The sequence below is a fragment of the Accipiter gentilis genome, chromosome 31 (genome assembly GCF_929443795.1).
Source record: "Accipiter gentilis chromosome 31, bAccGen1.1, whole genome shotgun sequence".
Lineage (NCBI taxonomy): Eukaryota > Metazoa > Chordata > Aves > Accipitriformes > Accipitridae > Astur > Astur gentilis.
This window is the reverse complement of record NC_064910.1, coordinates 7084427-7107337: the sequence shown is the minus strand read 5'-3', so window position 1 is coordinate 7107337 and position 22911 is coordinate 7084427. Positions and strand designations below refer to the sequence as shown.

At 41.3% G+C, this 22911-nt stretch overlaps 1 protein-coding gene across 2 annotated transcripts in view; it reads right to left on the bottom strand.

Annotated features, from left to right (window-relative positions):
- The window catches only part of TBC1D8 (TBC1 domain family member 8), a 50021-nt gene that overhangs the window by 25926 nt on the left and 1184 nt on the right, over positions 1-22911 (bottom strand). Inside the window, exons 2-4 of one of the 2 annotated variants that reach the window (XM_049834237.1) lie at positions 9962-10117; positions 5536-5654; positions 3471-3699 (exon numbers count right to left, since the gene is read on the bottom strand). In XM_049834237.1, the coding sequence (XP_049690194.1) occupies positions 3471-3699; positions 5536-5654; positions 9962-10117 (504 nt within the window). The remainder of the gene's footprint in view (positions 1-3470; positions 3700-5535; positions 5655-9961; positions 10118-22911) is intronic. The other variant, XM_049834238.1, reaches the window with a different exon arrangement.

Here is a 22911-nt window from a genome sequence, read left to right as displayed (position 1 = left end):
ATAAGAAGTGCTGGACTGGGGAGTTCTGCCTTTGCACAACACCTGCCACAAGCTGTGCTCCTAACTCCTTTACAAGTCATTTCTGCAGCCTGCTTCATTACTACCAGCAGAAACGGTTCATTTCAAGAGCACAAAGACAATAAGGAAAGGCTTTGTAATCTCCCAGAAAGAAAACTGTAGGCAGGTGGAAACCCAATTACATGCACAGTACTTTAACTTTTAAAATAAAGCTAACTCCCATACAAAAGGAAGCTTTTGCACATGGATATTTTTATAAAGTTTAATTACTACTATAACCAGGGCATAAAAAAAAAAAAAAAAAAAAGCTGCCTAGGCAACAGAATCTTCCCATTTTGATTACTTTTTACTGAAAAGGTGCACAGGCAAATCTTGCCCTGAACATTAACTGTAGTTAGACTTGTTTATAGAAAAGAAAAAGTATATAGGACACTGTTCTCTATACTTAAACAATGCTGAATCACATAAACACAAATGGTAAACACAATCAGTTTATTTTAGATAACTACTGCAGGATGTTCCTTGCCACTCTCATATGAATCTCTGGGTAGAAATTAGGCTGGAAAGGACTTTAAAATAGATTAAATTTCTTCTTAACAACTGTTGGAAGCTTCCCAGGATTCTCTGTGCCAATAACATCAAGACTACACCCCCTAACATCCCTAGCTGGTCTCCTGATGCCAATAAAGCAATAAAAAGGCAGTAATAACAAACATTGTCATATATATATGACACTTATCCATGATCGTTAATTACCTAAGGAGCTACCCTCAGCAAGTTTTCTGTACTACATGAACCACAGCTGTCAAGATTATTTGCCGATTACATTTGTTCTTACTTAAATAAAGCACAGCTGCGTCAACACGCACTAACTGTTGCAAATGGTCATAAAATCATCTGTACCGGCACAGCCAAGGGAAGAAAGATTAAATAGCGCCGTAGCAATAGCACTATTGTTCACGCAGGTCAGAATCACATAGGCTCTACAGTGTTGGTTATAGAAACAGCATAGCAGACTGTAAGGGGCCCAAACTACTGATGAAAGGTACAAAGTCTTCAAAGTTTTAGAAAACCACAAGTTTAATTAAAAAATGTGAAGAAACCTTGGCACACCCTTTCAAGAAACCTGACATTCTAAGCCTCTGAAATTCTGCAAATATTTTGAGGCTTAGATAAAAGGAGACTTGTCTTGGAAAAAATGTTCCATGGAGTTTATGCTCGCATAAGCCGTAAGTTAATTTTATGAGAAGCTGAAAACAGGTTCCAATATTGCATTCCAGGTCATTTCAACATAAAATAAAACAAGGGGAAGGGGAAGGACTTGCCAGAAGCAGAAGATTTAATGCTTTGCCTATAAAGAGATTTCAGTCTACAATTTGGGGGGATTTTTATAGAGTTAAAACACGTTTAAGAACTATTTTTATTGCAACTCACATATTAGGTTTTTGCCCTGTGCTGTATAGAAGAATGCAATAAACGTGATTTCTTAGCAATATTTTCAAGACCTGATTTAACCAGATTTAATTTGTGATTGGTACCTGAAAAAAAAGACAATAAATCACTTGTTCTACATATAATCTGCATCAGCTTCTCAAATAGTAACAACGAGAACTATAGTAAATCGGGATTATTCGATGTAATACAAGTATTTCATAAATGTGACAAAGTACTACTAGCTTTGAAACAGAAGCAATCTGCTTTATCAGGATCGAGGAAGTGGGAAGCATTTCAACATAAAATGCTTCCCACTGAGCTAGGGAAGTTTGTTTAACCAAAAGAAAATCCAGGTTTTTATCTCACATTTCCATGCAAATGCATGGGAACACAAAGGCAATGCAACAGACTGCAACAGTGAATGAACAGTGTATTTTCCACGGTCAAAATGAAAAGTTGCAAACGTAGTGGTTTGTAGGGGTTTTTTTTGTATTCTCATAATGAATTATTATTAAAAAGAGATGAGAAGCAATTTCTTCTTAAATAATACAGCATGATGTTGTACTTCCAGTATCATTTAATGATCTGTGGTATTGCATGAACAAAATTTTTGGAACAATGTAAGGGTTTTTCTCTCTCCCTCCTCCTTCCCCCATTATCTATCATTAATAAGTATCGTTTTTGCTTTGTGTGCAGGCCAGATATCTCAGATTTAATGAGAAAAAGTCTGCAATGATAGCACGAAGAAATGACTGACAAAGGATATTATTTAATACTAAACAGAAAACAAGGAGATTAAATAAGAACTCAGATATCTAGCATGTATCAAGAGACTCCATTCTAGTCTTCCCAGCAAAACTCAACTTCTGTTTTTATAACAAATAACAAACTTGCCAGCATTTTAAATCTAACTCTGCCACCTTTTGCAGATATGACAAAGTAATTGGCCTGAAATAATATAAGGTAATAAAGGACCTCCAACTCTAAGTATATCTTTGTATGTTTTAAGTCTTAGAAATTACTGATTACTATCATCCTCATCTTTACATTAATGTACTTCATTTTTAAACCTACATTTTTATTTGATTAGCCATCCCAATATTAAACCCAGACAGTAAATGCTAAAGTTTTCCTAATTGTTTTAACTGACAATTCTTGCTATATTTATAACCATATAGTTTTATATTACTGTCCTTGCTGAAGTTCCAGCAGGACAAACAGGACTTGAAATGTTATCAGTTCATGCACAATCGTACTAAATAGAGACATGCTACAGAGTTTAAATGGCTACATTCATTTTTACCATCCAATGTCTGTGACATTCATTTTTACATTCTGATATCTATTCTGACAGGCTTTTCATAATCACACGACCCTTCCTCTGTAGAGGAACACCATGACCAAAGTCTTACAGCTCACTGAACCATCTGAAGGTCTAAAAACCCCGGGACACAATTCTTGTGATCTTCCTGCACTGTTATGCAGAAACACACACAAAAAAATCCCTAAACTGCTGTTGCTTTCCCTTAAAAACTCTGAATTTTCACCTGGTTCTCCACAGCACAGCCCAGTTATGTTTCCTGGGCTACTTTCAGGCAGGCAGCTGGACTCTGGCATCCCTGGTCCCACTAGCCCTTTCCCTGCCCCCCACCCCCACCCGGGCAGCAATGCCTCTGCTTCCCTGCTTGTGGGAGGGACCTGTCCTTACCATTTTCGGCACTAAAAGTCTCTATTTCAGAATCTGTAGGAGGTCTGTTACATTTTAAGGCTGCTTCACCATGGCAAGAAAAAGAACCAGATAGCAGCCGTGTCTGCATGCTCTTACATTCTCATTTTTACTACTAGATTAATAATAAAATATAAACATAAAGGCTGAAGTGAGAACTAAATTAAACAGGATCTCTCAGCTGAACAACAAAAAAACCCAGAAACTAAACTTCAGAGGTGAACTAGGCTTTTCATAAAAATTCTAGGTATTCTTGCTTTTAAATATATTTATATCTCTCCCCAGCACTTACATTCTTTGCCCAGGAAAAAGGAATAAAAACAGAGATGATTGATGCTCAAATAAAGCCAGCCTTGCCGAGGAACTTTTCCTTTCCAACAGCAACAGGAATAATAGGTGATCAACTTCTCTGCTTCAGGAAAATTAAATCTGGATTCAAATTTCACCAGGGCTTCTCGGAACTTCTCAGGGTCTTCCTCCTGCTCGGCAAGCTTGCTGCTTGTTTCCTCTGCAATCAGCGCCTGAGTCCATAACAAGATAATATATCAGGATAAAGCTATGGCATTCACACTCGAGCAAGTTGCTACAAGCTACCCATTCAAATTTCAATAACACAACCCTTTCTTACAAAGCAATTCAAATTGATTTGCAGTTTTCACAAATGGAGAAATTTCTGTGGTGTTTGCATCTCTCACACATTTTGAATGCTTCCAAATCAAAACTTCCAGGGGCTTTCTTTTATTATTATTTTTTCAATGAGTCTGGCAAAACCATGCATTTACAGTTTTGCTACTGCTTATGATCACTGTTATTTGGTGTATACAGAGCAAAGGTAGAGTAACAATTGTGTATGTTGACCAGTACTATTTTCCTATGAAGAGGCAATGCAGTGAGATGTGTCAGTCACTTATAACATGCTTGGAACCATTGAAAACATGGTTTCAAGAACATCTATGTAAATATAATTAAGTGTTGAGAATTTTAATAGCGGTATTACAACAAAGGAGTTAAGTATGTATTGCACCGTTCAGACAAATAAGTTGTTACAGCACCTGGTATAGTTTGCAATTACCAAGCAGTCCTAATATGCCAAAAATCTACAGCAGAGGCAAGGGTCCAAAACCTGGACTTAACATTAACTAATGAAACCTGAAGAATTTTAAAATATGTGCTGTGCTAGGTAACAGGCTGTCACGGCATTATCAAGAGAGATTAATTTTATTTGAGCCTTTCAGTGCACTTAGACAAAGTTGTTTATTTAAGAAAGCAGGATAAAAACTAAGATTTCTACAGTGATCTTTTGCCTCTCCGTCCCCTTCTTCCCCAGTTTCAGAGCCCACTGAGATCACAGCAGCAGGGTAGAAATTCACCAAAAATGTTATGTTCCTACAAATTTTGCAGACCAAAAAAGGGGTATAGGGGTAAGAGCACCTCACTAAAACTCTTAGCCAGGAAAAGTCAGCAGCGGGACCTGAGGTACAGGAGTCACCAGCAGACCCACACCCTCGCCAGCCATCACCGAGCTCCTCTTGGAGTGTATTTTTACTAGATGTAGAGCTCAGGGCACCAGGCTTTTTAAGTTTTACCACACAAACTGTTATTATTTTAAATCTGGTCCTCAGTCACCAAATCCCTTTACTTTTAAAATTCTTTAGCCTTCCAAAAGGATGCTCATTTCTGCAACCCTGTGGCCAGCCAACAGCTTCGCTGCAGTGCCCAGCCGTGACTCCCACGTCCTTGCAAAGCCACCGGCAGTTTCCACGCCAAATCCTTACAATGCAGGTGCCATGGCACAAGGACCTAGTCCCCTGTCCCTGTGCTGCGGGGACCGTGTCGTTGTCCGCACGGCTGTGCTGCCAGCAGATGCAGGCACTGTGGCTATCACCTGCTGACACCTCTGAGCCCCATCGAGAGGGACAGGAGTATGGAAATGGGCAGGAGAAACTGATGGGTTACAGCTAGGAAAAACATGGGAGGCAGGGGGACGAAGGTAGTAAGGAGGAAAAGCTGAGATACAGGAAGGGAAGGTGTTTCATATATTGTTTTGGAGAGGTGGAGGAACTGAAAGCAGATGAAGAAAGCTCAGCTGCACATCACAGGGAAGAGAACAGTGACGCTGGAAAGGGATGGGTGGAATAAAGACTAAATTAGATGCTTCAGTTTTGAGATGTTTCCAAGGAGATGCAAGTAAAGATGCACAGATGCCAGCCATATCAGGTGCAAGTGCCACACAGAAACCAATAAATAATGTTTAGATGGACAAAACCAAATATGAATGACAACAACTTCATGACATTATTTCTATTAAACCACACGAAATCAGGTAGGGAAGGGTAAAAGTAAGACAGTTTCCTTACCTTCACTTTCCCTTTGACAAAGCTAACAATATCTTCTTTATTGTCAAACACAGACAAAGTATGGAGCAAGTTTTGTTCCAGCCATTCCCAGTGCTGGTTTATCTCCTCTGCAGTGGCACCTAGAAAAGCAAAAAGTAGTTTATTGAAATTCATCCTACAAAATAAAATTGAAAGGAAGAAAGAAAGTAATAAAACACACTATTTCATAAATCCATTATGAGAAACTGAACTTTCAACCTCAAAATTCTTGGTAGCAAACAGGTCGAAAAGGTCTTGTTCGTAGCAGTATAGTTAGAGAAAAACAAAAACCTCATTGTTTTAGAGAATGAGTTTTAGTGCTTTTAGTTTTATCTTCTCAGACGCTCTCAGCCAGCAAACACTGCATTAAAAGTCAAAGCAGAAAAAACAGCAAAACTTCATCCTGAGCTGCTGGACTGCAGCTTATTTTGACACGAAGTTCCTTAACCAGCCACTGGAAACCTCTGATTTACGTCCTCCTGTTCCCAAAAGTCCCTGATCTTCCTTTCTCCCTCCTCGGCACACACATGCATAAACACACACTCCACACACATGCACTCCCTTTGAAAGGAATATACATGGTCATAATCTGCATCCTGTTTTAAAAGCTGTCTATAATAATTGAAGTACCTATAAATAAAAGAGTTTGGTTCAGCAACACCTACAAGGTCTACAAGAGCACAATTCTGCAGTTTGGGGAAGAAATACAGAACAGAAAATCTCTGACAAATACAGATTTTCAAATCTTTAAGGCTTCCTTCTCCAAGGATTTATTTGAGAGGTTTGCTGCTGTTGTTTAAATGTAATGTGTTCACACTAACTCCAGAAATAATATTTCAGTCACCACCTATTTCCTTTGGCTCTTTCTACTTGAAACTGAACTGTCGCTGCATCACACGATGACAGAAAAGTCAGAGCAAGATGGGCACCATACAGAGCAATGAGGGAAAACCTGCCTCCTCCAGATCTTACTGGTCAGTGACTAAATGTTATAGGTAAAAATGTAAAGGCAGCAGAAGTTCCTTTTCCTAATACCTTGCTAGTGGAAGAAAGAGAAGCAGGTGGATGCAAGAGACACACACATCAGATTAATATAATAATAAAATGAATCTCAAATAGAAGACCTATTATCTCGATATTTGATATGTGTGTACATTAGAGATGCACCATGTTGCCTCACAACAAAAAAACTGATAAATTTAGCTAAGGATTTTCCACTTTCCTCTGCTGTTTTCCATGCAGAATGCCAACTGGCATGGAAACTTCCCAAGCTTTAACTTCCTTGACAGAAAGGTCTTGTGATAGAACTTCATAAATATCATTAATCAAGGTTAAATTACAAAGAGAGAGAGAGAGAGAATCACTAAAGAAGAGACACTTAAATGCCCTTTAGGTAAAGAAAACAAATTATATCAACAGTTAAGAACACCACAAATACAGTAATTTTATACTGAAAAGGCTGCACAAAGCAAATACTGAGTTGAATTTTTATTTCTGAGCAACCTAAAAGATACCAACCGTATGGGAATGCTGGTGGGCTGCCTCACATGAAATGAACCGTGAGCAAGACATCTTTCACAGCAGCACCCACACTGCTCGGACTGCTCTGAGCCTGGGCTCTGGCAGCAGCTATCTCCCACCGGGGGTACTGCAATCCTGCCTGCCTGCCTTTAGCTATCTCCAGGGATTCTGCTCAAAAACTGCAAGATCTCCCTGCCCCTTTCATTTGGTCAGGCCAAGCCCTCAGCTTTTCTGGTCCTTCTTTATTTCTAATTGCCATTTCACGGCTTAAAGTCATCCTGTGATTTGTCCCAAGCATTGACAATCTCTTCCTTATCCCTCTTCCTGTGCCGATGCTCTGCACAGCATTTTATTCTACCTTTTACCCACCTTCTTCATGTGCCTGTAACAAATGTACGCTTAGTCTAACCACAGCCTCACTCCTCATAATCTCTTCTTTAAACTCACTTCTCACCAATCCCTTTGCTCTCCCTCTCCCAAGACCTACTTCACTTGACTGGGACTTGGGTTTCTGTTTTGCTCACAAGCCTTCTGAAAGGAAAATCCTAAGTGGCTCTACACTAGGGCTGCGGTTAGCCTTTTTTTTCTTCCCGTACTGGTATAACATGATTAACCATCTGGATTAAAACATCTCTGCCAGAACAGCCGTGCTGGGCAGAGATCAGACTTCCTAGTAGCCCTCAGAGATTTGTGAAAGTCTGTAACACAGATATGACCCTTACGCATATATTATCATTTAAGCCTACAGCTCCTGGAACAGAGGACTGCCAACACACAATTAAAAAATGTCATTTTAATTAACTGCCTAATGACATGATGACTACCCCTAATGAATTTACACCAGGAGACTGGAAGGAGCTCCTGGAGCTGCTCCTTGTCCTTGCTATACAGCAGGAACCTTAATTTGACTCAATGCTCCTTCCAAATCCAGTAGCAAAACTCTTAGCATCATATTTGTGCAAAGCACCTCACTCAGACAGGACAGAACTGAGCGAGCAGCGACGGCCACTTCTGCACAGGGAAAGTCCTCCAGCTTGCTGAGACAAGGGTCGGGTGATGCTGTTCCTCTGAGTCCTATTGCCAGTGCCAGCTCTCCCCTGGACACTCACATCAGGTTTTCACAGCAGCGATACTATTCAGAAATAACTTCTGCTACCATGATTCTTCATTTCTGCGCAGCTCTGGCAACTGCGTACGTCCCACCCACACAGCATACAAAACAGAGCCCTCTGCTTTCTGCTCTGTTACTATAAATCTCATTTTCTCAGGGCTGAGCATCCATTCAGAAGAGCCAAGGAGAATTTTAGGAAACATTAATCAAGGAAGTTTATCTCAGCAAAATCCTTAACCATTCCTACCAGGCAGGTTTTTGATTTGTAGTTCCTTTAATATAAAAGAAAAAAAAACTGTGGGCAGTAAGAGTGTGGATAGGGCAAGGATCAGCCCCAGAAAGCAATATTACATGTATTCAAATGATCAAGAAGCCCATGACAGCAACACTGATCTTACTCTTCCAGTGAAGTCTACCTGGCTTCATCAGAGGACTGTAAGAACATGAAGCTCTTAAATTTCTCCATGAGATGGCATTATTTAAATATAAAAAGGAGGCAGGTAGGGATATAAAGCATAGAGCAATTGCAAAATGAAGAAAACCTACCCACAACAAAAATAGCACAAACAGACTTTATGCAACCTTCTTCACACACATCTGACACGGGAAAATTCCCAGTATTAATGAAGAACATGCAGAGGGATCACTGCTGAACGACCTTGTACAGAGGAAGGGGGCAAATATATATATATAGATTGCCCCTTCCATTTGAAGGAGTACTATGTCAAACACCATCAACAACATGTCAACACTTACATTAGCTAACTATTTCATGGCTTGATCTGTATAAGAAAGGAAAGAACAGAATAAGAGTAAGAGTAAGAATAGAACAGAACAGAATATTTTCAGTTGGAAGGGACCTACAATGATCATCTAGTCCAACTGCCTGACCACTTCAGGGCTGACCAAAAGTTAAAGCAGGTTGTGAAGGGCATTGTCCAAATGCCTCTTAAACATTGACAGGCTGGAGACATCAACCACCTCTCTAGGAAGCCTGTTCCAGTGTTTGACCATTCTCTCGGTAAAGAAATGCTTCCTAATGCCAAGTCTAAACCTCCCCTGGTGCAGCTTTGAACCATTCCCAACGGAAAACCTGCAGTAAATTTCAATGCTGGATTTTATAGACTAGAGCAGAAGGGATGAGAACAGGCCTGCAGACTGGCCAGGCAAGAACAGGATGAATGGAACAAGCACACCCAGATGGCCTTTACTGTGCCATGGCAAGGTTGCTGCAGTTCACATTGATACCACTTTCCTGAAGATGAGCCCAACCTTTGGAGGTTGCAGAAACACTGCAAAAGGGATTAGTGCACAGCAGACCAGGCAATTAGACATTCCCCTGACAACTCTACCTCCTAAATCATGTTCCAGTTATATTTCATTATAACCAAGTGGGGTAAGAGATTTCACGGTAAGCAAGCGAAAGGCTAGACTGGTGAAAGCCTAGACTAAGTAGCTTCTAGCTGTAAGGAACAATTACTACTGCAGGAAAAAAATCTACATATGAAGAGAACCACACTACTATGCAAGAGACAGAAAATTAACGCAAAACACCCTCAGCTAAACAAGCTTTCTATAGAAACTTAACGTTCCTAGTTAGCACTTTTTCATAATTCCTATCTGGGATTGTAACCAGAGGTTAATTTGATTGTTAAACAAGCTACAGGCAATAGCTTTCCACGCACACACTACTAGCTGGGGTTACCTTGAGCTTCTTGGACATGCAGACACTGACCATGCTCAGAATCGGTTTGGGGTTTTCCGTCTGTGACTCACCAATAGCTACGGCCCAGTAAACTTCTGATCCGTTCAATAACTCACCACATGCAATGGCAGAGTAAACCTGTGAGCCTGGAACTTGGAGTAAAATTCGAAATGGAGCAACGCGTGCGTTAGAGTCTAACACAGCGTCCAGGGCACCAACCAAGCGACCTGCAAAGGAAAAGGGGGTAAAGAGAATTAGCGTCAACTTTCACTTCTGTAGCCTGCAAGTATTTTCACATCTAAAGCCATCAAATTAAAACACAGAACATAACGATAACAATTCTTCCCCTATTTTATGCTGCAATTTACAGATGCTCACAAAGCGAAAGGCAAACCAGATTAGAAGATCAAAAGCATATCGAGTTCTCTGCGTTTCTGGTTTTGCTTCTTATATATGTATATAACCACAGAATTGAAGTGGAAAGACCTGAGGGCACCTTAAGAAGTTACCGTTCCAGCCCCACTCTGAAACTGGATAAATACACCTGTGCCGTAAGTGGTGTTTGTCTAACCTGTTCTTCAAAACCTCCCACAACCAAGATGCAACAACTTCCCCAGCTAGCCTCTTCCACTATTTTCATTAAGTATTCTTACAGAAAAAACCCACCCCAAACAAACAACCCAACCACCACAATCTCAAACTTTCTTGCTGGAAATTAATCCTGCTCCCCAGAACACAGAGAGTAATTGGCCACAGGCGTTTTTGATGTTAATGCCTGACATACTGAAAAAGTATCATCATGGTTGCCCACCCTTTAATGATTTCTCTTTTTCTAAAGAAACTCAAATAACCTCATTTCTTCCTTACAGGTCATATTTTCAAAGACCTCATTGTTCTTGAGCTTAAACTGGAACCTCTCCAGCTTATCTTTAAGCGTGACACTCCAAACTGGACATGATGCTCACTACTAGTGAAGACTCAGCCATAAGAAGAGTGGAAAATCACCTCCTGTGTGTATCCTGCATACACACCACTGTAACCAAGAAAGCTTGCAGCAGTATCCCACTGTAAATCGGCACTTGACATAAATACAGGCAAACTCATTTTGGAGAGCTGGAGCAATTGCTGCCCCCCAAAAAGACTTTCCAGTCTGAAGGCCAGCTGGAGCTGCCACCCCCCTGCCCTCAGCAGGGAGAACCAAGCTATGCATGAAAAAGTTAGCCAAATGCCATGATTTGCAAGCTGGCATGTTAAAGTAACTTAGAATTGGTTTATGGTCCCTATAAATAGCAGTTCAGAAGCAGCTTTATATTCAACTCCCCTATACTGTATGTCCTGCAGAGACACAACCTCCTATGGAGAGGGATGGCAGACAGCGAGGAATGGCTTTACCATGTTTGCTTATGTCACTACAGTATCTAGTGACATAAGTATCTGCAATACTACATTTTCCCTTCGCACATTTAATTTTTCCAACCTGTTGTACTTTTGCTCCTTCACCATTAACCCAACACAAAAGGAACTATTCTCAGCCTCCAGAAGTTTTGCCAGCCCTTGGCACCACATGCAGTTTTTATAATTGCATTCTCCAGTCCATCACCCAAGTGATTAATGGAAACAATAAAATGAGACCTACAAAGTCCTCATCTCAAATGCCTTCTCACTTGGACAACATACCACTGCTAATTAATTTGAGTTCGGCACAACAAAGCAGCAGCGTAACCACTTTCTGGTCTAGTAGGTGTAAGAAGCTCACATGGAACAGCATCAAAAACCTTCCAAAAGCGAAGAAAATTACATCAAGTACTTCCCCCTCACATTCACACACACCGTTGATGATGCTTTCAAAGCTAAACAGAAGTTGGACACAGTATGTTTTAAAAATGTATGGTGAGATATTATTCAGCACCAGTTTGCTTCTCAGCTTAATAAATGTCCAGATATTACACCCACCTATTTAAAATGGAGACCTGAATTGGAGACCAATAATATGTATAATACCAGAAAATGCTAAATGCTTTCCTGTAACTGCAAGAAAAGGACAGAAAAATTCATCCAGGTATAAGAGCTAGCAAATTATCTGTGCTCACAGAAAACAAAGCACCAACTTTAGTGTACGGTCTTAAGAACTGCTGGATTAAAGCCAGTAAGACAGCATCAAATGATGCAGAGAACAAAAATAGGGTTTACCTTTCAAATTTCAACAGACTTGAACAAGAAAAAAAAAAAAAGACGACGACACTTACGAAGTGCTGCGCATGTTTTCCCCTAATGATGGATCTAGGGGAAAGGTTTCTTTTTCATTTCACTAAAGTCATGGAAAAAAGTCAACTAACAGTAAGTGCTACCAAAATCCCAAGAGAATGTTTAATGAACATCTGATTTGTGAAATACTTTTTTTTTCAGAATTCATGAAAAAACACATGAAAGCACAGAAGTAGCTGCAAAATTTTGTTTTCACTTCTTAGCCAGTGCAAAATTAAATTCCTTTTTCTGTTCCTGAATAACTGACCAGAAAAACCAATTCCTCTTCTCACTGTCTACTTCTGCTTACAATTTCCATTTTGCTTACCAACTATTAAAAAGTTTCCTCCTTCAACTGTGGAAGAAAGAAAAAAAATCTCCCTTGTTTAAACTACCCATAGCTAAAATATTAACTGAGGATGACAAGGAGGAGCCAGAACTAAGAATCAAAGAGAAGAAAAAAAGAGCCTGGTCATCAGGATACCTGTCAGAAGAAAGCCCAAGGACCCTGCCCCTCACCCTAAGGACACAGCAACCCCACACCTAAATCACTCTAAGCCAGCGCTGTCATTGACAGTGGGTCCCGTCCCCACGCTTGGTCTCGTCCTACCCCCCGGCAAGGCTATCCACCATCGCTGCAGGCTGTGCAGCAGACCCTCCATTCGTCTTTTGAGTCTTCTCCTGCCAAACACGAAGCAGCAACCTTGTTTGGCAGGTCCCCTTGACTGTGGTTTAGCACCTGTACTTCTGCAGTGGTTTGGTTGCACATAAAGTTGATGCTTAAGTGCTGAAAAATAAAGGAGAGACTGACAGAGGCAGAAAAAAGGGGAATTATTATGAGCACATTTGCAGGAGCATGAAAAGGATTCAACGCTAATAAATACACCCAGGCCTAATATGATCATTTAGTTGAAACTGTAGCAGCATGAAAATTGCTAAAACTAGAGGCAAAGTTTTTCCAGTGTGAGTTGCCTCATACTCATTGGGGGCAACTTTCAAATCCTAACACTTGTGTTACGCTTCTCACTGAAGCATCAAAAAATAAACAACCCAAAAATCCCTGAACAAACAAACAAACAAACCAGAAACTTTACACAGAACACTGACTTTGAAACATGCTTTGAAAAATACCTAGCTTGTGAGTAAGCACCTTTCTAATAATGTGTCCTAACCACCTGTTCCATGGAAGGGTCTCTGATAAAATAGGGTCTGCTTATGAAATAAAAGGGTCTCTGGCTCACGTGTTGATGCATTAGCATGCCTTCAGTTAGGATGCAGCAGACCTCTTCCATATCACAGGCAACAGTGAAACCATTTATACTACATGACAGTCAAAAATTAAAAGGGAACAGAAGCAGAGGGGGAAGAGAGAGAAGAAGTGCTACACTGGTTTCCTTCCCAAAATTCCCATTGTTTTTCTTCTTTTTAGTCTATATGGGACAAGATTTTTGGGAGGAAGTTAAAATTCAGAGTACCTCTTTCCCTTTAACAAGCTAGTCCACCAACTTCTTGTCCGTTTTTTGACCTCCCAAGATGCAGAAGTATTTCAGGAAAGCAGTTAACGGTACAGTAACTGCACTAAGGAAAGCTGCAGACATAGGTTTGCAAAGCCTTCTGCTAAAGACTGCTGACAGAACATCGCAGGTTCCTCAAAGGTACAAGTTTCTTCATGCAGAAAGAATATTCCCAGGCTAAAATTCATATGCAAGTTTCAGGTGTAATGTATACTTCTGACAAATATGGAGGATGGGACAGCTTAAGTGGAAAAAGACACACTTCTACTGAAATTATATGCTTCTCCTCAATAAATCTGATCACTTTAGCTGTAGGCTGGACTTCAGGTAGAGGGAACATCTACCTATATTTTTTCAGAAGTCTATAAAACAAATCTGGAAAACTTGCTACAAATCCCACACTCGGTAGTTTTTATTTCACTGAAACGTCTACTTTTGCGCATATTTTATTGCTTCAATACTGGAAATCAGAATGCCTCCAAGTAAAACAACACTGTTGTACTTCTAATTGCAAATCCATTTTTATCAAATGTACATGCATATTACAGATACAACACCACAAATAAACTGAAGTGTAAAAATTAGCAAGGAACCATTTCAAATTCTGCAATAGGTAGGGAGTGTCTCCCTTTTACAGAGGTCAATCTGTAACCTAATGGGACACAAACAGGACATCAGGCACAATGAACTTGTCAAGCATTTCTTCACAGAAAAAAAAGTAAATCAAGGATATTTTATAATGATCGGGTTCTCAAATGATTTAACTACCACAAGTGCACCACTCTTCAAAGACATAGTTTGTTATACCCCCACAGAAATAGAAAAGATCCCATTACAAGTTATCCTGTGTCATGTTCATAACTAATCTAGAAAAAGAAACATGTTTACAGAAAGTTATCTAATTTCTACAAAACATACCGTATCTTTCAAACTAAAGAATGCAGGCTCTTTTCCCAGATCGGTGTTAATTATCCACGTGGTATTTCAAAAATTCTTTTAAACTTCTGAGACACTGGGCAGAAGGTGATTAAAGCTGAACTCAAACTAAAAGCTGGAACTGAAAAACTATCTATTATTTCCATCTTTTAGGACAATACTCAAGAAACAGTCCAAGGCACTAACAATTATGCCTGCCTCAACAGCACATGAATTAAGGCATCCTCTACATAGAGCAAGACGATTTCTGCTTACCTCCATCATATTTTAAACGCCTTAAACGGAAATTTTTCAGAACTACTCAAATGCCTTCCCATAAATGGGATGGTCATTTCAGTAGCTAAGCCGTGCTGCAAGGCAGAGGGACTTGGACTGATCACTTAAGAGTCTGGGACCAATAAATTAATAAAATCCTCAAAAAAATAAAACAAAAAGACAAAAGGCCAAAGCTGCTTTTGCCTTTTTTTTTTTTTGGGGGGGGGGGGGTGTTTAGGGGGGGAAGGTGGAGAAAGAAAACATAGTTAAATCTAAGGCTAAAAGACAAAGAAGCCTGCAGTACCACAATACTGAGCAACATTAGCCTTCCAGTTTTACTTTGTTTTTAAATAAGACATCTGGTCACCACAGCCAGGATCTTTTGCTTAACACAAATTCATAAATTCACTACAAAGCAGGGAGTGAAGGTCAATGTAGTTCAAAGAAACAGTAACATGCAGTATCTGCAATTAGTTGGTAAGAAATTCTGATGGCATTTCTAAAACCTGGGGAGCAGCAGGCCAGATGCACGCAAGGAGGCACCTCTTCCCACCCATGTGCCGCAGCCCTGAACTTCCCAAATCAAGCACTTACTCCCTCTCCCAAAACCAAAGGGATCACACAGAAGACAGAGTCCAGCCTATGCCTCCAGCATCCTGCGGAACAGCCTTAGCCCCTGCGCAAGCAAACCAACTACTGCAGAAGACTGAAGCAGAGAGAAAACTTCCCTTCCGCTTCATTTTGGTCTATTAAGAAAAAAAAAAAAAAAAAGGCTTGAGGTTTCCAATGCACCTGAGACCAGCACAGCTGGACAGATGTGCAACAAAGCCCGCCTTAAGAATATCTGCCAAATCAAGCCCTTCCGAGAAAACAGGCAGACGACCACCGCAGTACCTGGACCCAAACTGGTGTGCCAAGATGCTCAGGTCCTCCAGAGCTCTTGCCTGCAGGCACCTGGCACTTCCAACGTCAGGGAAGCGGTGGCACAGCACGATGCCTGCAGTGACTGCTTGGTGGCTGCTCTGCACGGCCATGCAGAAGAGCAGTTGGTGGCTATGCTCACCCATACCATGCCAAAGCCCTGTTTTAAAGACTCATACCCTTTTTTTCAATCAGAATAGGTTATTTTTGTAAGACAAAACCACCAAATTGAGGGATTTATAATTACAGCCACAGCCCAGCATCCTGCCAGGCTCTTGCTCCGGTACAAAGCCATGAAGCATAAAGCATGCCTCTGAATTCATCCTCGGGAGCTCACTGCTGCTCACTACTTCTCCACCAGAACACTAAGGGCTGAAAGCAAAACAAGCCCAGGAAGCAAAAGCAGCGGTCTGACAAAACCAATACTTTACCCAAAAGGAGAAAGCTCTTCCCATGAAGTGGAAGGAGCCAACAGGACAGGTTGCTTCCGAGCGGATACAGTTTCGCAAGGAGAGTTAATAGCTGCAAGAAGCACTCTAAGCTGTTCAGACATGCAAACTGGGAGAAAAGAGCAAATCAAACAATTCAGATGATCACAAAAATAAAGTTGGGGTTTTTTTAGGACAGTGAAATTGAACTAACAGCTTCAGTAACGCAGAATTGATCTTGGCTCTTGGAGGTAGAGAAGCACTCCATACCCTGAATCCTAATTACACTTCACATAGTTTCCTCCATCTCGCAATGATTTGCAAACAATTAGAGTCTCACAATAGCCACGGTGGGCAGCAATTAGCCACCCTAGAGGAGGCAAGCAAACCGGCTGAATGGGCAGCCCACCACCAGGCAGCAGAACACAGGGAGGGTTGTGTGGATGTCCCTGTTCCCCGGCCCCCCACCGTCCCTGTGCTCCAGGTGGAGCAGAAAGGTCGTTTCCACACCAACTGGGATATCCTGGGACGGCACCAGATAGCAGGAGTTGCTCGCCTGGCTCTGCAAGATATCTCAGCAGCTCTCCTTAGGAGCAACATCCTCGCTGAGAGCAGGATGGGGGGGTTACGAAGCCGGACCCCACCACAAAGATCTCCAACCGGTGACTACAACCCTATACCTTCCCCGAGACAAGACCCGGAGCTGAGATGCCCTGTGCACTGCTGCCCTCTTCATCCTCACCTCTGACAGCCCAGCCAGAGAGCGCTGCTCAACCCAAGGCACCGGGCGTTACAGGCTGGGGTGGAGGCTTCCGAGCCGCACCGAGGTCTGACATGGCCCAGGACGGTGGGCATGAAGCTACTGGTGGCCAGCGGTGGCCCCCAGAATAAATGTTTGGGGACATCTCTAGGTCTTTTGTAGCATCTTGAGTTGATTTCTTTAAAAGTTCAAAACTTGGGCATTTAACAGGTTGTTACTTTCACTCAGGCCTCCCTAAAATCCACATTTTTTGTTGGATAAGAACACCGTCAGTTAGGCAAGGCCACTAACGACAGCAGCTCAACGTCTTGGCTTTACACCAGCCACACCGTCTTCCCTGAATTCTGCAAAGTTATATAAACAGGTTTTGATACAATACAGCACCCATGAGGGAGTATTTCTCATAAGGCCTCCCCCACCAAAAAAATAAGTTGCAGAACTTATTTGGGCAAGTACATAAGAAAAAGGATGAAGGAGGACTCCTCCAAGGGCTGTAAAGAAGGCTTTGTTTCTTTTGTAATGATAAGGGCTCACCACATTTGAAGATAAGCACAGACAACATTAGATTTCAGTTTAAAGACCTAACGCTCCAAGCATTTACTCACCCGCAGAAATATCAACATTCAAGCCCTTACATTACTTACAGCATGGGCTTTGCCAGATCAAACACTGCCACTAGGTAAATTGGTTTCTGTTGTTTTGTTTTTTTTTTTTCCTTCCCCAATCTGGCACGTAGAAACAAACTGAAACAAATTGTTTAATCATTATTCCTCAGTCCCAGTGCTCCGGGGAGGCTGGGCATGAGAAACAAGGGGAGTTTGGGCATTTCACTGCAAAGGTCCGTGTCCTGTGGTCCCTGTGACTCCTGTATCCCTGGGTGGGATGCTGAGATCTTGCTCCAGCATCGGACCACCGTGTGGGGAGGGAAAGACCATAGCGGGGAAAGAGAAGCGAGCGGAACTGTGCACCCACTCTCCCAGGACGGTGGAAATGGAGCCGCAGCCCTGTGGCACTGGTTATTTCTGCCATGGCAGGGCTCTCGCAGCTGCTTATCTCAGTTCTCCGCCATCAGTCCAAGTCAGGCTGAGCCTATTTTTATAGCCCCGAAGGCCGCACGGCCAAATGCTTCCATTCTCATGTTACAAGTGAAAATACCTGAAACTGTTTTCCACCTGGAAACGGACGAGAAGGTGGAACACACAAGCTGCAGTCCTGTAAATTACCCAGACACAGGGCACTATTTGGGGCAATATGAAAAAAGTCTCTCATTTTTGGTCGGTGCTGTAAGTGACACTGAAGAGACCTATCTAGCATTACTTAAAACTGCCACCACAGACACGCTCTATTATTTTAGAAGGAAGAGGGTTTTTTACTTTGAGGGTGGTGAGGCACTAGAGCAGGTTGCCCAGAGAAGATGTGGCTGCCCCATCCCTGGCAGTGTTCCAAGGCCAGGGTGCATGGGGCTTTGAGCAACCTGGTCTGGTGGAAGGTGTCCCTGCCCATGGCAGGGGGGCTGGAACTAGACGATCTTTGAAAGTCCCTTCCAACCCAAACCGTTGTGTGATTTTCCTGCCTTTTTCTGTACCATTTGGCCTCCACAACATGAAAATAAAAAGCCATTGTAATCGTTCACTGGATTAGTGTTGCACAGGCTGGTGGTCGGACACAACCCAGGCCCTCCTCTCCCTGCACAGGTACATCCTCACCTTTCATATTAGTATTTAACACAACGTCAGCATTTCAACACAAGCACCTGCGTTTCACTTTACCCATCTCAGCGTCTCTGTGCTTTAGGAGCAGGAAACCCACCCCAGAAAGGCAAGCAGAGGCGTCCAGAGTAGCACGCACAGCTCAGGAGGCTTGGGGTCGGGAACCGGGATGCCCGGCTTTGCAGGCAGGAGCTTGGCTCCCCCGTTCCCATCCCTCCTTCCAGCTCATGCCTCCCAGTCAAACACTCTTAACAGAGAAGCCACCCTCTTGAGAAAAAGCTTATTAGCATGCATTCTCCTTAAAAAATGTTAACAGTAAAATAAGGAGAAAAAAAAAAATAATAGAAGGGGAAAAAAACCTGCCGATCTGAATTCCAGTTGTGGGCAAGGCTAGATAACATTCTGACGAGAGTCCAAGCTTTCAGTAAAGTATTTGGATTTCCCCCACTCCTTGTGCGAGGCTTCAGAGAGCACTCTTCCTTCAGAAAACAAAACCACGAATACAGACAACAAGCACTACCAATATCCTTTATTAACATCATTACTGTGGCGTCTTCCTCTGCTCAGTCTGTTGCATGTAAAATAAAAGTGCCTTTTTTTTTTAAATTAGAGCTCAGATTTGAGCCTTTATCTATCAGTAACTTGTTTTGGTATCTTGGACATATTTTAAGACAAAAAGGCAAGCTGTTTTGAAGACTGTATTGGGACAGATCTTTTAATATGCTACTCATTTCGCCTTTCACCCCTCCAAAAGGTAAAAATGTTTACAGGGATACCCATTTGAATTCTTTACTAAAAAGCTAAGTCTTCACCATATTTTTGACCCTCTTCTGCTACCATATAATGAAGAGGGGCAATCTAGATGGATTCCCCATCTGAGTCGCGGGAAACCTCAACCTCTGTGGTCCCCTTGCTGCCTTTCTCTGAAACAGACTCCACTGGAACCTTGGGAGATGCACAGGGCTACAAAAAGCTGATGCATTTACAATTATTACAGCGCTGTTTGGACCAGAGAGTATGAAAGAGCAGCAAAAGATCTTTTGCTTTTTAAATTACCAGGAAAAGGACATAGAGCTTATCAACAGCCATTTTTCTTTTTGCATTAAAAAATGAAAAGCCAGGCAAGGGGAAAATATGGAAGAGAGCTCTTACCACGTAACTAGTCAGATCTCCATTCACAACCAAGAGGTGCTCTGTAGATCAGTTCAAAAGCTATTGTCCTGCAAGAATTTTATTTAAAAGAAAAAAAAATCCTAAGATGGGAGTTTACTTCAATTGCTGGCATATAGCTCAAGGAACTGTATTTATCATGCCTACCACATTTATTTTTATTAAAGGAATAATAAGGGTCAGATTCATATACAGAAGATGCTTCTTTTTGCTCGTGTATTATCTGATATTTAAAGTTGTGAACCATAAAGGTTTATATCAGCTGAAGAAGAAGTTAATTTCTTTTCAAAATGTTTATCCTCTGCGAGTTGCAAATGGTCTAAGAACACATCCAGCTTGGAAAGTGCCCTGAGCTGAAAATGGAGGCTGGAAGAATAGTAGGGGGGAATATCATACTTAAAATAAAAACACGGGTAAAACGGGAACAAAACAATCTTTTATTGATCTATTTCAAGCAAGAAGTTAAAGAAGCACTGTATCTCAAAAAGTAAAGACAAAAAGCTGCTTGAAACAAGAGCTCATTTTAAAGTTTTATTTAACCCTATTTATAAAAGGGAAAATTCACAAGTATTTAAAAGAATCCTAAGTGGGTTTTTATATATTAAGAGCATGCAATGTGAAGTACTGTGTAAACAGCAAATGCAAAGCTAGCTGCTTGAGAAGAGTGAAAAACTACCCTCAGTCCAGTGCTCATGATGAAATCGTTCCCAACACCTCCCAGAACAAGCAGTTTTGCTGTCAAAATGCATAAAACTAATCTAATCAAACAGGAAGGTGAATGAAGCTTTCAGCATCCCCTCATAAAAACAAAAGTAGTGGTTCACTTACAGGCTAAACCATCTTGCACTATTCTACCATAAGGCATTTGACAGTATTTTTGACTACAGATGGCATCTCAAGCTTATGTAACCTCAGAACCAAAGATATCAGCAAGTACCAAATCCAGCCAACTCTCACCTGTTAACCACAGCTACCTCACAAGCCTTTTTGTAGGGATACCTAACAAAATCTCCAATTACAAAAAAAAAAAAAAAAAACACAAAGCAAAACCAGAACCAACAAATTGCTGAGCTAAATAACTTTTACAAATCTATAACTTAAAATTAGTTAAAAAATTATAATTCAGTTTCTGTAAAAGTATTTCTAAAATATTACAAATTTCCTTCCTAAGTGTCTGATCCAACAGAGCTCTCAAGTAGAGATCCAGGTAAAGCGGCAGGTTAAACATTTACTTGAAAGGCGCATCCCTCAGGAAGACAGAAACCAGAATGACACTGGTCAGGTAATGAAGAGTTAAACACAGCCTCCATCATTTTTTGTACCCGCTGCTTGCTAGCCCAGTGTGCATTTGGTAACTGCCCTAGGACACAAATTAAGAAACAGTAGTAAACATAGTCTCTCTCTTACAAACATCTGCTCAAAGTCTGACTGAAAAACAGTACTCAAAGAAAGAAACGTAGATACAGAAGAAAAGCGCTTTTGTGTGAGAGATCGTCTCTAGTCCATCCTTCAGGAATTAAATCCACATAAAATATACCCTCCAGCTGTGCTAACTTACTCTTACATAATGGATAAAATGCCCTGGTAAGGAGAAAGAAGCGTACCGGAAGAAAAAAAACCCATGCAAATATGAGAATAGGGCCATAAACAGATGTCCTCAGTTATGTTCAGTGCAAATACCATGTTGTAGTTACAGAGGCAAGGGCAGCTCAGGCGTTGCACCCTTCCACCCTGTTTAAAGCAAATTACATCATGGGTGGTCCGCTGCCCCATCTACTTATAAAATGGGAGTCTCCCAGGGGTTTTCTTCTGCTGATCCCACGTGGGTCTAACACAGCCTGAGGATACGCAGCCTCTTCCTCACAGGAGGAGCTGTGAGATTCTCCTTTACCACGGTACCTGCTTTCACGTACAGGATCTTTCACACCTTTGAAACATCTACCTTTCCATCAAACTTAATTGCAGTTGGCCAGGGCTCAAGTTACTAAAGGGAAAAGAAAACAGATATGGATATTGTTCTCACTTAAGCTTCACTTCGCCAGTAAAACAAACAATCTTCTAATTTAGGGCTCTACAGCTTTGTAGACCATACTCTGAAATATGGTGGTGCTTAACTGCCCTTTTTATCTGTCAGTTTGGAAAAGGCAGGTACTAATAAAGCATCTCTATAGTCATGTAAAGCAAGAATCAGGAGGTAAACTTTGCACTGAAAGCACTTATCAGAAAAGCCCAACTGTTTCTCAGTACAGGTCTCTGTTTCGCTCATCCCAAGTAAAAACTGTGAAAAAAATTTAAGCTATCCGTCTAACTCTCTCTATGCTTAATGCTTCCCCACACTTGTTTTTTTGTTACAGGACTCTCATTTCTAAGCCCTTTTAAGTACAAATATTTCCAAATGGTTTAAGAGACGGTCAGAATTTACAGTTCCCTTGGAAAATGTTGTCTGAGACAGGAGCGGCTTTCCTTTGCCAGCCAAGAGAGATTTATGCAAGCCCGTGCACTGTAGATTCAGCAAAATGATTCACCTGAAACTTAACCAGAGAGAAAAAGCAGTTTGTTTGGTTGAAGCTTGCAAATTTCTGCCACGGAAAGCTCAGGCGTGAGGAGTTAACTTTTGTGGATCTGAACCTCATGATTGTCCTGGACCTAAATCAAGCAGCTGTAAACAGCTATTTTTAACTCTGAAAATTAATCCACATCATCCTTACAATCACAAAAGAGTGGCCTAGGACTTCCACACAGGGGGCAGGGGAAAATATGAGGGTAAACGTTTAACTCACTGGCAAAACTTCCATTAAGTTTACCGGGGCTAGCATTTCCTTAGCAATACATTGATAACATGGGATCTACCAAGCCACAATTGAGTTTTGTGCTCTTTATGACTCCACAGCTAGGACAAGCTCTGATCTTTAAAAAAAAAAAAAAAAAAAGCAGAAACCAGTATTACCGAGTGGCAGGGGTCAATGGTTCAGGAGCAAAAGGTTTTAATAAAATAAATATCAAATGTGGTAATGTAGCTTCTTAAACTGCGTAGAATATACTGGCTTGGGAAATACCTGACCATGCTTTCAAATATATAAGCCA